Here is a 13773-nt window from a genome sequence, read left to right as displayed (position 1 = left end):
AAGATATTTAGAGATCACCCTAAAATGACAGGTCGCATGACCCTACATCAGGTGTGGCACAAAATTATGCAAAAATAAAACTTTATGCTAAACACAAACTGATGAACATTAAAGTGTAATGAATTAAAACAGAAACTTGTTCTAATTGTCATGAAAAGGTTGTGTGGGTTTCTGGGGAAGTAACTGATTGACTTCAGTTCTGAAGGAGGTAGGAATAGTTGCAGAAGATGAGACTGAGACTATGAAGGTGAAACCAGGCAATCAGGAGTTCAGTTAAGATTATTAATGAACCGGTTTCATGGGTAGAGGAAGCAATTGGAGGAGGAAATGCAGAGAACAGGAGGTAATGAGAGTTATTTGGAGGGTAAACAGAGAATCAGGAATTCAGGACATTTCGCAGAGACAAAGATCAACTATGTAGAATAGATGGACTACATTTTAAATAAAGTTCCATAAATCAACAGCTTATTTACAACAAAAGCCTCACTTGTGGTTTTTTTTCCCGCTGCATGCAATTCACTATTAATTGTAAATGTTTGACTCAGTTATGGTATACTTGGGATTGTTCCTAAACAGTATAAAATATATATACATAACTGCTAAGCTCTTATTGTACACTAATCTGAGCAAGAAAATGAAACGCCAGCAAAAGCAGTTTGAAGTAATTCATTGATTTGTGGTAGGTATTGGATTGCTGATTAGCATTTTTTTTAAAAATGGAGTGTGTGGGGGTTGAGGGAATGCAGAAAAATCGAGCAACATGACAGGGTTTGAGTTGTTGGTGGGAAAAACTTACCAGACTGCATTTGAGAATGAGCAAAGTTGACAGACACTTTAAAATGTGATTACACTTTTCCCACACACAACTGATGGACATCCAAAGCAAGAAAGCTAGACTTCTAATTATATAACTTCACACACAAATGAAAAGTTACTTTGAACAGCATGTAATTAACTTTAATCAAAAATAAGAAGCTAACAATGACATTATTTTTTATTTAAAGGAAAAAATACGTGCATTTTATACACAATGATGCTCTTAACTGCTTTGTATACATTGTATACATTTTAATTAGTACAGCAAAATTTTATTCCACCTTCACGTACTTTACAAAATACACAGTAAGAGATATCAAAACGTTATGTTCTTGCAAGAACTGGCTGGTGAGTACACACAAAACACCACAGCTATCAAAAAGATTTAATACAAATAATGAGTTGTAGAATCCACATGTGTCTAGAATTTAATTTTTGCGCATTTGAAAAGAGCTAGCCAATAACAAATGCTACAGAGCAGATGTTCAAGTAACTCCTGCTTTTAATAAGTTAATGTAAAATTCGAACAGGTTATAGATCTGGGAGTTTGGTGGCTGAAAATCTATTCTGCTGGATCTGATAATGAAAAAATAAATCGTGTCAATGGGAAAGTCCACTGAAAGAGAAAGAACAATTCAAAATAAAACTGACGGTAGTCAACATTTTAAATCTCTGAACACAACGGTGATACGAAATCTATCACTTGCTGTTTAAAATGTAGCTTCAGGATTCTTAATAGATGTATATCTTTAAATATTCCTTTCTTGACCACTTTAGGTTAAATTTTAATGCTTTCATGAATTAAAATATTACTTGAGCATTTCAGCATCCAGAGTTTTGTTTAGCTTGAATTGAAGTAATCCTTTCAACCAAAACATTAGGTTCATTTTGTTGCTTTCATCAATTTGAAAGGTGAACATTCTCATAGCTGAAATATGCAAATTCAAAACATATTAAGCATCAAGAATAGTTCACACAAGCCCAGTCCAAAGTCACTACATCATATTACTGGCCTGAATTAACATTACGGGGAGAGGAAGGAACTTTTGTAAAGCCGTAAGATCAAACTTGTACAGAGATATACAGTCAGACTAGAAACATACCTTGTGAAATAGAGTTGAAATTCTGGAGAATGGATTTCCTTCTGTATTGTGAATCAATGATTATAACTAGTTATAAAATCCAACCTATTTAGGTAATAGCAGAAGCATGGGATTCCAAACATGGCAGTTCATTTGAAGAGGCTCACAAGGCATTATTTGTGAGGAACGTAATGCTTTCTTCACTGCATGCCAAACCACTGTTCCTGATCCGCCCACTGTGCAGTCTCACTATCACTTCCCTCCAGGTCCCCTTCTTCTCCACTACCTTCCATGTCATCCACATCCTCCTCTTGAGCTGCCTCAGTCTGACTTTCTTCCTTCTCCATCTTCTGCATCCCCTCCAAAGACTTCTGATCATTGGGATCCATGCTGTAAATGGAAAATCATTAACCAATTAGTTTTAAAATTACCATGTGGTGGAGAAAAAATTCAATTTTACTGGCATGGCTATAGGACGCAGATCTTAGTTTGGAGGGGGAGAGGGAGGGAGAGAGAGAGAGAAAAAAAAAAGAAACAGGATATGCTCATTAAAGTTGAAAGTTTCAAAATGCAAGTGATAATCAAAAGCAACAAATTCAGTATTTCAAATAATGCATCCCATTAGTATTTTGTAAAGGATTTAAACACACAAAAGGCAATGTGTATTAACTTTGAGATTCATATGCAAGGACACCCAGGTTCCTCTGAATACCTACTTTTACAATTTATTTGTAGCTTTTACAATCTGCTAGTTTATTTCATATGCTGGTTTCACTATCAAATTACTTGGCCCCCTTTGCTGAATTCTAAAATCCTCTCAATCCTCAGACTTTCTACTCTTTCTGACAACATTACAAGTCTCTTGCTTTAATCTAATACTATTGTTAAACTTCTCAGGATAAGGGGCCCAGTGTGTCCAAGAATAGAAGCCATTAATTCCTTAAGGCAATGCATATTTGTTGTGAATTATGAACTAATTCTTTAAATGTCTGACATTGCTTATCTAATCTTATGTTCCTATTTTTTCCACCATACAACTGCAGAGAGGAACACAGCACAGCTGGACACAGTCCCACAAGAGCTGTTGAAAAAGCCGACACTTTTTAAAACATCACGGTCCTCTAGATCTTGCAAGAACCAAATCACTGAGTTATCGATAGCATTAAGTTCACTAGGAAACCTACATTTCTCCAATATGACCACTCACAGCTCCATGTTATAAACTAACATCTGATTGCAATCATTTCTTTATTAACACAGCAACATTACCTTACTACATATTAAGGGAATTTTAATGAGCCTCAAAAGGATGGAAACCAGAGGGCTCTATAATTTGTCAAGCTTCAACCTGGGCAATCCACAGACCAGTGCTGTATTCCTCCAGTCCTCTCAGATCTGCTCCCTATTGTAATCAATTGCTGCTCAATGACTAAGAACTGTCATATCCCCTCAACAACGCAATACAGAACAGAAGTAAGTTAGAAAGGATTCAAGTTCACTTGATTGTGATTTTTATTGCAAGAATTCTACTTGCTTCAAAACCTAAACCTGTTCATTTGTTCTTGCCTGCAATTTCTAAATACCAACAAAACATTTAAAAACATAACAGTGCAGTTTGATCGCCAGCAATAACAAACATATTTGCTTTGCATACCTTAATGCAATGCTATACTGGTCCATTGCTTCCTGGTAATCACTTACAGCAACGAGAAAATCTCCAAGCATCCGATGTAGAACACAGACACTCTGATTTGCCAGTGCGTTTCTCAGAAGAGCTATACCTTCATCATATTTCTGTTCTCGACCTATCATGAATTAATGAGATTTTAGAAACCATGGCAGTCGTCTTCAAACATTCACAGCACAGAATATAAAGTTAAGGTTGGATCTTAATACTATCCTTTCAATTTCTCTGGCACAGGGCAGGTTTTCAGACTGGCCACTAGGAGGTGTAGTGGCTCATTTGCTGTAGCTTTCCTCTTTCATCAATGGGGAAGCAGTTCCTCCAGATAGAGGGATGGAAGTTGAGAATCAACTATTCGCAAATTCACTCTTTTACCATGAATTAGTAACTTAATATTTCATTTTTATTTTGAAATGCAGAGCACTAAACCTCCCAGCTATCTTTTAAAATATAAAAAAATGTAAACAGGAATACTCAAACATAATGGTTATTACCAGAATTGAGCAATTAAATCATGCAATGCTTAGAAATATATTTATATAGATTTCAAAAGTTCAAGCACAGCAGGAAAACAAAAATCAGATTCTATTCTGGTAAATATTTATGCCTTACTTACTGAATAATTTTTATGTCTTATCTACCATCATGTAACTTCTCAAAAAACATGGGGAATATAGGTTAATGAGTTTTCATAAAATGTGATATAAACCCCACAGTTTGAAAATGTATTTTTTAGCACGTGAACTAAATTTCCAATATGCCTTTCCATTAAATGATACAAGAAAACTTTACAGGATTAAAAGCGGCCACAAAATAGCTTAAAAACAAGAGTGGAAACAAATCAAGCCAGTCATGTCAAACCAGAAGCTGCACACAAGGTTTCTTTTGTAATTTCCCCAAAGTCTCTAGAGGAAAAAAAACACCAAATTTTTAAAACACAAAGTACAGCATTATGGGCTTGCAAAACTCATTTTAATTCAATTCTTCACACCCTTCCATTTTTGCCAGTGTTGTTAGACAAGCTGTGGATTTTGAACAGCAGGCAAAGTGTCCCGTTTTTTTCACAAAGTGTACAAAAATCCATGTTACATTCTATTGCCGGACAACCTCTCTGGATCTGAAAAACTGATTTTACATTCCAGAGATATTACAATTCTTCATTCGGTGCTTTGTTTTAAAGAAGTTAGAAATTATTCTGCTTTCACTTTAATCCCTTATTCATGCGCCAATCTTTATTACACTTTCTTTAAGATTCTAAAATGTGAATGATAAAATCTGCTGATTAATTGCTGGTTTGTTTTCAGAGAACTCTTCAATGCAAATGGTTGTTTGGACTATTGGATGACACTTCAATTGGTGACTGCCAAATATCTGGCCAGAATTAACCTTGGAAAAGGATAAATCTACACCACAGAGATTATTAGATCTTTGTGGGCAGCCTTGTTCGGGATCAGAGAGTGCTATCATTCGTTGATGACACAAAATCCAGGCCATTATTTTTGCATCTACCCAACCAAGCTCTTTTATAATTGAAAACAGCCACTTGAAAGAGTATATTCAATCTCTTTTCATTCTAGAAACAACCGTAGTTTAGTGGGAGCATTTCTATTGTTGAGTCGGATGCTTACCATATGACTTGGGCAGCGCGTTAGTAACAGCTGCACCTCTGGAAATAACATCTTACATGAGGTGCTAATTGAGAATTTATTTACCCCAATCAGGTGGGTGACAAAATCTCACAGTACTACTTCAACAATGGGCATGTCTCCCAGTTTCTTGACTGATATTAATCCCTCAAAGACAGGTTAACACGTCTTTCATCTCATCTCTGAATGTGGGTGTTTGTAATGTGAAAACTAGCTGTGTACCATTTGTCTACAAAGCATATCATTACAGCTAGTAAATTAATTTTGAAGTGTAAAGTGCTTTATGTATATAGAGGATGTAAAAGTTACTAAACAATTATAACTTATTTCCATTAATCTTCAATCTACACCTGCTTGTGACCAAGTTGCCAACTGGGAGAAACAAATCTTTCAAACCCCTTTGTCTGTCCCTTAACATTCTGATGCAAAAGCTTCACCTTTTCAAATCTTCTTTAATAACTAATTTATCAATGTTATTCTAAGTTCCTTTGTATTGAATTTTAAGCACTACTCTTCCCATGCTTCTAATATCTTTCTGAGTGGGCTGCCCAGAAATACGTGCTAAGTTATTACTGTGACCTAACTAATGACTTGCTCATATTCAAAATTTCCATAAGGGCTTTCATTATGTAATCGCAGGCATAAACGGAAGGCTATTGACGAAGCACAAAATATTGATAAATGTATTTTTCCCTCTCCCCTAATTTCTATCACAATTAAAGCAAGACTTGAAATTGTGCTAACTCTTCAGTCTGTAAAATGCCTAGGGGATTAAGTTTAGTTATAAACCTTTGTTTTATCATATTAATTCTTCTGACACAAATGATTAGGCAAACATTGCTTACTCAAAAGTTCTGCCTTTTTCACGACTGCTTTCAGGTAATCAGATTTCTGAGCCAGAGCTTTATCCAACAGCGTCCTTGCTTTCTCTTGCGTCATTGGGTCTTCCAAGCATACAGTGGCAAAAAGGGTCAAAGTCTGAGCATTTGGACCCAGTGTTTTGAACACATTGTTCGCCATCACCATTGCTTCCCGTATGCTGTTTGAAGCCAAATAACATTCAACTAGACCTACAGCAATAAATAAGATGATGTAACTGAGGCTTTGGTGGAGAAAAAAAATCACAAATTTAAAATGTTAGCTATTTGAGGAATTGTTAAACAAATACTGCATGTTCCATCCTGCTGTTTTGAAGATATAACATGTGCTTAAACTGGGACAAAGGCTACCCGAGGAGACATCTAAAAAAAAACTAGAGCAGTTGTCACTGGATCAGGGAAGGTTAAAAGAAGGGGGTAATCTCACAGATGCTTGAAATTATGAAAGGATTTGAGAAAGTAAATACTAGTGAAACCAGAAACAAGTCATTTTAACTTTGGATTAGTATTAGAAGCATAAAGAGGAAGTTAGAATTATTTCCACCACACAGATTATTAAGTAATGCATATGACTACTGAAATTGCATTTTTATTTTTATTCATTTACAGGATATGGGTGTCACTGGTATTGTCCTCGAGAAGGTAGTAGGGAGTTGCTGCCTTGAACTGCTGCAGACTATTATTTTGTCATAGATGCTTGACAAAACTGAGTGGTTTGTTGGGTAATTTCAGAAGGCAGTTAAGAATGAACTGCTGTGGGACTGGTGTCACATGGGCCAAATTGGGGGTTCAGATGGCATGTTTCCTTCCTTAAAGAGCATCAGTGAACCAGATGAGTTTTTAGACAATGTGAAAGTTACATGGTTACCATTATTGATGGCATCTTTTTAATTCCAAACTTCAAGTAACAGAATTCCTATGCGGTAGATTTTGAACTCATCTCTAGATCAGCAGCAGCATGGTGGCACAGTGGTTAGCACTGCTGCCTCACATCGCCAAGGACCTGGGTTCAATTCTGGCCTTGGATGACTGTCCATGTGGAGTTTGCACATTCTCTATGTTTGCTTGGGTTTCCTCCCACAGTCTATTGGCCAAGCTAAATTGCCCTTTAGTGTAGGTTACAGGGATTAGTGGGGTAAATATATGGGTTACATGGATAGGGCCTGGGTAGGATGCTCGTCAGAGTCGGTGGATGCTCGATGGGCCAAATGGCCTCCTCCTACACTGTAGGGATTCTATGATGGTTTTGAACATAAGAGACTGAGGCTCTGGCTATTTTTCCTCCTGCCAATAAGGTAAACTGAACGTTTTGCTCTGTTGCCACCTAAAGGCCTGAGCCTGAAATTGTTTGCAGAGTCAGAGCAACTCTTAAAATATTTCAGTTATCACTGGCACACTCAACTGAAAAAAAATTTCATTTAAAAAAGCCACAGACATCATAACAAATGTTGGCATTGAAGTGGATGAGCAGCTATGATCTTAATGAATGTCAGATTGGCTCAGCAATTTCAAACCCCCTGTTCCTATGTTCCTAACAGGTATTTGTGGATTATTACAGAACACAAACAATTTTGCATTGAAAGGTGCACAATTTATAATATTGAAATATATAAAAGGAATTACCTAAGTCATGGCATTGTTTCTTGATTTGCCTAGGGCCAGTGAAGCTCTCATCATGTACGATGCAACATCAAACAATGCAGCAGCAAGCAATAGATCAAATATGGAATTCAAAGCTATTCCACTTTACCACTATTTACACATGGAGAATATGCAACTCAACTACACCCTTAATACACAACCAGTATAGAATTTAAGAAATTCGTTATCACAAAGATGTTGATAAGAAACTTGCCTTCATAGCAATCCATTCTGCAGGGAGCAAGGCGCATTGCCTCTCTGAAATGAATGATGGCTTCTTGGATTCTGCCCAGGGCTCGCAAAGCAGCACCTTTTAATAGTAAGGCTTGGACACTGTTGCTATTTAATTGGATTGCTTTTGCTCCTAGGTATAGCGCACGTGAATATCGTTTGCTGTACAAACATTGATACCTGTAGACAGAAAGGCAAAATGAATGATGGATAATATTTCTAATAGACTAAAACATATAGTGAGTGGCACTATATTTTTTTTAAATATCTACTGCAGAAAATCAACTGCATACTTCCTTAGAGTTACAGTCTGCTTTTGGTCAAATCATATCAATTACATTTGAATATACACTTGTTGCAAAGTAAATCTCTTCCACACACACTCCAGAACAATTATGCCCTTTATGTATTGTTGTGACCAGAACTGTATGCAAACTCTCGTTGTGGCCCAAGCAGTGTTTTATACAGTTCCAGCATTACATCCCTGCTTTTGTATCCTATACCTCATACACTAAAGGAAAGATTTCCATATGCTATCTGTCCTGCCATTTTCAGGGACCTGTGGACATGGTCTCACACTTACTCTACCTCTCTCACTATCCTCTTGTTTATTGCGTTTCCCCTTGCTTTGTTTGTCCTCCCAACACTCAACCTCACTTCTCTGGATTAAATTCCATTTCCCACTTTTCCACCTCACTCAACCAAACCATTGATATCATTCTGGATTCTACAGCTAGCCTCTATTATCAACTACACTGCTGATTTTTATGTCACCTGCAAATTTTCCAATCATGCCTCATATTAAAATCCAACTCATTAATACCTATCACAAAAACAGGGGGACCCAAAATTGAGCCTTTTGGAACCCCATTAGAAACCACTTTTCATTCACTAAAACATCCATCAATTATTCTTTGTTTCCTGTCGCTCAGTCAATTTTGGATCCACCCCACCACGTTCCCCTATATCCCATGGGCTTTCTTTTTCTGACCAGCTTGCCAATGTCAAATGCCTTACTAAATCCATGTAAACCACATCAAATGCACTACCTTCATGAATCCCCTTGTTAATTCCTCAAAAAATTCAATTTAGTATGGCACAACTTGCCCTTTTACAAATATTCCTGATTAATCCTGCTCCTTCCTCAACTTAGAATTTTTACTCCTATTCTAAATTTACCATTTTCCATTATACCAAATCCAAAACAGTCACCCACTGCTACTTCATCCATTCCCAGCTTCATTTCCTAAGACTAAATCTAAGATTGTACTCCTTCTTATTGGGCTTGTAATGTGCTAATAACATTCCATTGGATGCAGTTTAAGAATTTTGTACCCCATTGCCCTTTGAGCTGTTCACATCCCAGTTGATATCAGGGTAGTTTAAATCCCCAATTACCACTACCCTCTTGTTTTGAGATGTGCAGCAACCTCCTCCAGATAATCAGTAGCAGAACCAAAGCTATGGTCTGCAAAGCTATTATCTTCTAGCATGATCACCATCTCAGACTGAACTGGACTGTTCACAGGCTCAAAAGTTCTATTCAATCATGAATTTCTGATCTCCCTTCTGCCTAATCACAAAGACTGAATACTTCCACCTCCATAATTTTGTCTCTACTCCTACCTCAGTTGCTAAAATTCTCATATGCCTCGAACATGTCCAGCCTCAACTTTTTCAATGATTTTTAAAATTAATTTACAGGATGTGCGCGTTGCTGGCTAAAGCTAGATTTATTCCCATCCCTAGCTGCCCTCTTGAATTGCTGCAATCCAAGGTATAGATACACCCCCAGTACTGTTAGAGGGAGTGTAATTTCAGGATTTTGACCCAGCGACAGTGAAAGAACGGTGATATATAACCAAATCAGGATGGTGAATGATTTAGAGGGTAACCTCCAAGTGCTGGTGTTCCCAGGTATCTACTGTTCTGAGAAAGGGTCATCCAGACTTGCAACATTGGCTCTATTCCTCTCCACATATGCAGTCAGATGTGCTGAGACTTTCCAGCATTTTCTGTATTTGCATTTATTGCTCTTGTCTGAAAAGATGGTGGCAGTCACACGTTTGGAAGATGCTGCCCAAAGAACTTTAGTGAGTTCCTGTGGTGCATCTTGTAGATGTTACATATTGCTGCCATTGTTCATCAGTGCTGGAGGGATTGAACATTTGTGGAATGGGTAGCACTTAAACAGGTTGCTTTGTCCTGGATAATGTTGAGCTTCTGGAGTGATGTTGGATGTGAAATTCTTCAGGCAAATGAAGAGTATCCCATCATACTCCTGACTTGTGCCTTGTAGATGGTGGATAGACTTTGGGGAGTCAGGAGGTGAGCTACTCGCCACAGAATTCTTAGCCTTTGACCTTGTAACTCTTGTAGCTACAGTACTTACATGGCTAGTCCAATTCAGTTTCTAGTCAATGGTACCATGGAAATTGATAGTGGGGAATTTTGCGATGGTAATGCCACTGAAGTCAAGATTTTCTACCTGTCCTCCCATTGGTCATCATGTCAGTTCAGTCAAAACCATATCCATTCTCACTCTTGCACTTAAATCCACTCATGGACTTTCATTTTCCTACCTCAGTAACCACTTCCAATTCTCTACTTCCACCATCAATTAACTTATCCATTTATCTGACTCTGGCCTCTTTCTCATCAACCTATCATTTATAGCTTTGCTTTCAGCCAACTGAGTTCCATGTTTTGGAATTCCTTCCTTAAGACTACTCAATTTTTCCACCACCCACTCTGCCTCAAGAGCCTTCTTGAAATCCAATCTGTGCACCAAGTTGTAGCGACTTCTCTTGATGCCACTTCCTTTGCCTCAGTATTTTGATTTGATTTGATTTATTATTTCCACATGTATTAACATACAATGAAAAGTATTGTTTCTCGCACACTATACAGACAAAGCATACCACTCATAGAAAAAGAAACGAGAGAGTGCAGAATGCAGTGTTACAGTCATAGCTAAGGTGTAGAGAAAGATCAACTTAATGCAAGGTAAGTCCATTCAAAAATCTGACAGCAGCAGGGAAGAAGTTGTTCTTGAGTCAGTTGGTACATGACCTCTGATTTTTGTGTCGTTTTCCCTTCAAGGAAGAAGGTGGAAAGAAAGAATGTCAGGAGTGTTTGGGGTCCTTAATTATGCTGGCTGCTTAGCCAAGGCAGTGGGAAATGTAGACAGAGTCAATGGATAGGAAGCTGGTTTGCGTGGTGGATTGGGTTACATTCACAATCTTTTGTAGTTCCTTGCAGTCTTGGGCACAGCAGGAGTCATACCAAGCTGTGATACAACCAGAAAGAATACTTTCTATGGTGCATCTGTAAAATTTGTCTTCTCATTCAGCACCTGAAGTGCATTGGACATTTTTCTACATTAATATTGGATCTCTCGTAGGTCCCCCAATGAGTTGACCCAATTTTGAATCCACAGCCCAAATTTATGAGCAGAGCAAAAACTACAATTGGTGTAATGTATAATCAGTGACCAAAGCACAAACGCATACAACATTCTCATTCACTATATTTTGTTATTTGTAGCACTGTAGAACACTGATTTATAAACCAATTTAATTCTCCTTACACCATAAGCAAAACACCACTGTGGCAATGTTTGAGAAGACAGTTGATATTCATTATTTGGGCTGACAAGTAATAATTATGCAACACAAGTGCTAGATAATGAATATCTCCACATCTTTAACAAGAGAAAATACAACCAACTCCCCTTGACATTCAATGGCATTACCATAACCAAATCTTGCAGTATCAACATCTGAATGGGTGGGGAAAGAGAGAAAAAGAGTATCCTGGGCCAGAAGCTTAATCAGCCACCTAGAGATAAGAGTCTGGGAATTCTGCAGCAAGTAACTCAACTCCTTGCTCGACAAGATCTACAACATGATGGAATACTCTCCATTCGCCTGGATAAGTGCTGCTCCGATAATATTCAAGCTCAGAAGTATCCCCTTGATCCACACCCCATCCACCACCTTAAACATTTGCTCTCTCCACCACAGGAGGCTTAAACATGCGCTACACACACAAGATGAACTGCAGTAACCTGTCAAGGCTCCCAATCTCCGCAATCCAGTACCGCAATCTCTACCACCGAGAAGGATAAGGGCAGCAGATGCATGGAAACACCATCCCCTGCCAGTCCCCCTCTAAGCAACACATCATCTTGACTTGGAATTATATTTACATTTCCTCACTGTCACTGGGTCAAAATCCTGAAACTGTGCATTGTGGCTGTGACTACAATGGGTGGACTGCAGTGTTAATTTCTTAAAACTTCATTTCTCAAGTTTTGGTATAATGCTGAATGGAGCAATACACTATATTTGGGATATTATTGATCTGCATTACAACTCTAAGTTCCTGACCTGGGTCAAGCAATTAGGATTGGGGGAAAGGGAGGCGACATGACAGACAAAAGCAGGTATTTGTCAATACCTTAGCCTGGGCATGGAGTAGGAGTAATGCAACAACTTCTTGCACAGCTCTTGGTACCTGGACCAAGGCCACAGAAACTATACCTAGGAACAGCTGAAAAATAATGCAGATTTTGGGTCCCTATTTGTCATTTATGAAGAAACCCTCACTTACAGAACTAGTGGAAACTTGGGTAGCAATATCAGCACGAACACTCCAATCACAATCGCCTGGACAGAAACCACCCATGATCCTATTAATTGTGATATTGCCAGGAAAAAAAAAATTGACTTTAGTTTCTTCTTGCAATGATAAATTTAAAAACTCAATACCTACCCTGAGACAACCCATGGTTCTGCATGCTGATCAGAGATGTTGAATAAACGTCCACCTAAATTTTCCACATCCTCTAGTCGACCCTCACCTGCCAAAAGGTACCCATATACATCCATTCCTAAAGAGGGGATAAGTTTGAAAGTGTTAGTTCTTTCAGCTCGTCCACTGCAATGCTGTTATTTAATTCTATACTTGCAATATTGTTTGAAATTTCTGTATATCCAATATTACTTTCTGTTTAAATGTTGTTCATTTTGAAGAAATGTAATCAGTTGAAGTCAATTTAACTTTCGTCATATTATGCCTTTAAACCTGACTATTAATTGGGTGAATCTCACCACAACAGATGGTGGACTTTAAATACAATTAGTAAAATCTAGGATTGAGAGCTAGTCTCAGTAATAGTGACCATGAAACTTATCATTGATTATTACAAAAACTCATTTGGTTTACTAATATCCTTTTGGAAGAGATCTGTTATCCTTATCTGGTCTGACGTACATGCGATTCCAGATCCATGGTAACGTGATTGACTTAACAGCATTCTGAAATGGCCGAGCAAGCCACTCAGTTTAAGGACAATTTGGAATGGGCAATCTAGAGCACCAATGTCCACATCCCATGAAGTAATACATTTTAAAAGGTGCCCAAATCTTAGAGATGTCCTCTTTAAAAGTAAAACAGGAAACATAATTTAGCAAACAGATAAACAGGCAGCATCTTTAATAACAAATGGGCACTTATTTGTATATTACTTACCCTTAATTATATATGGATCCAGCATTTGAGCTTGCTCAAACTTCAAGATGGCATTTTTGTTGTCACCTACTCTAAAATACAAATCTGCCAGGCTTCCCATTAAATCCACATTATCCCGCAATAATGACTTTTTCTCCAGGGAGCTGTGGATATAAAATAATTATAATGGTGTACTATTAATTGTAGTGCTGTGATTGGAAGGTTACCACTTCAATATCTCCTTTCTTCTACAATCAAGTGAGAAATGCTAATTTTTAAAA

At 37.7% G+C, this 13773-nt stretch overlaps 1 protein-coding gene across 4 annotated transcripts in view; it reads right to left on the bottom strand.

Annotated features, from left to right (window-relative positions):
• Positions 1-976: 976 nt before the first annotated feature.
• anapc7 (anaphase promoting complex subunit 7) overlaps positions 977-13773 on the bottom strand; it is a 31604-nt gene continuing 18807 nt past the window's right edge. For 3 of the 4 annotated variants that reach the window (XM_080208283.1, XM_080208284.1, XM_080208285.1), the window contains 6 exons: positions 13514-13656; positions 12755-12872; positions 7962-8158; positions 6074-6298; positions 3553-3703; positions 977-2288 (listed from right to left, as the gene is read on the bottom strand). In XM_080208283.1, coding sequence (XP_080064409.1) covers positions 2099-2288; positions 3553-3703; positions 6074-6298; positions 7962-8158; positions 12755-12872; positions 13514-13656 — 1024 coding nt within the window. In that variant the 3' untranslated portion in view covers positions 977-2098. The remainder of the gene's footprint in view (positions 2289-3552; positions 3704-6073; positions 6299-7961; positions 8159-12754; positions 12873-13513; positions 13657-13773) is intronic. The other variant, XR_013889049.1, reaches the window with a different exon arrangement.

This window comes from Carcharhinus amblyrhynchos, chromosome 20, assembly GCF_965287045.1.
Source record: "Carcharhinus amblyrhynchos chromosome 20, sCarAmb.v2.hapA, whole genome shotgun sequence".
NCBI lineage: Eukaryota > Metazoa > Chordata > Chondrichthyes > Carcharhiniformes > Carcharhinidae > Carcharhinus > Carcharhinus amblyrhynchos.
Note: the sequence above shows the minus strand (reverse complement) of the source record. Positions and strands in the feature narration are given on the sequence as shown.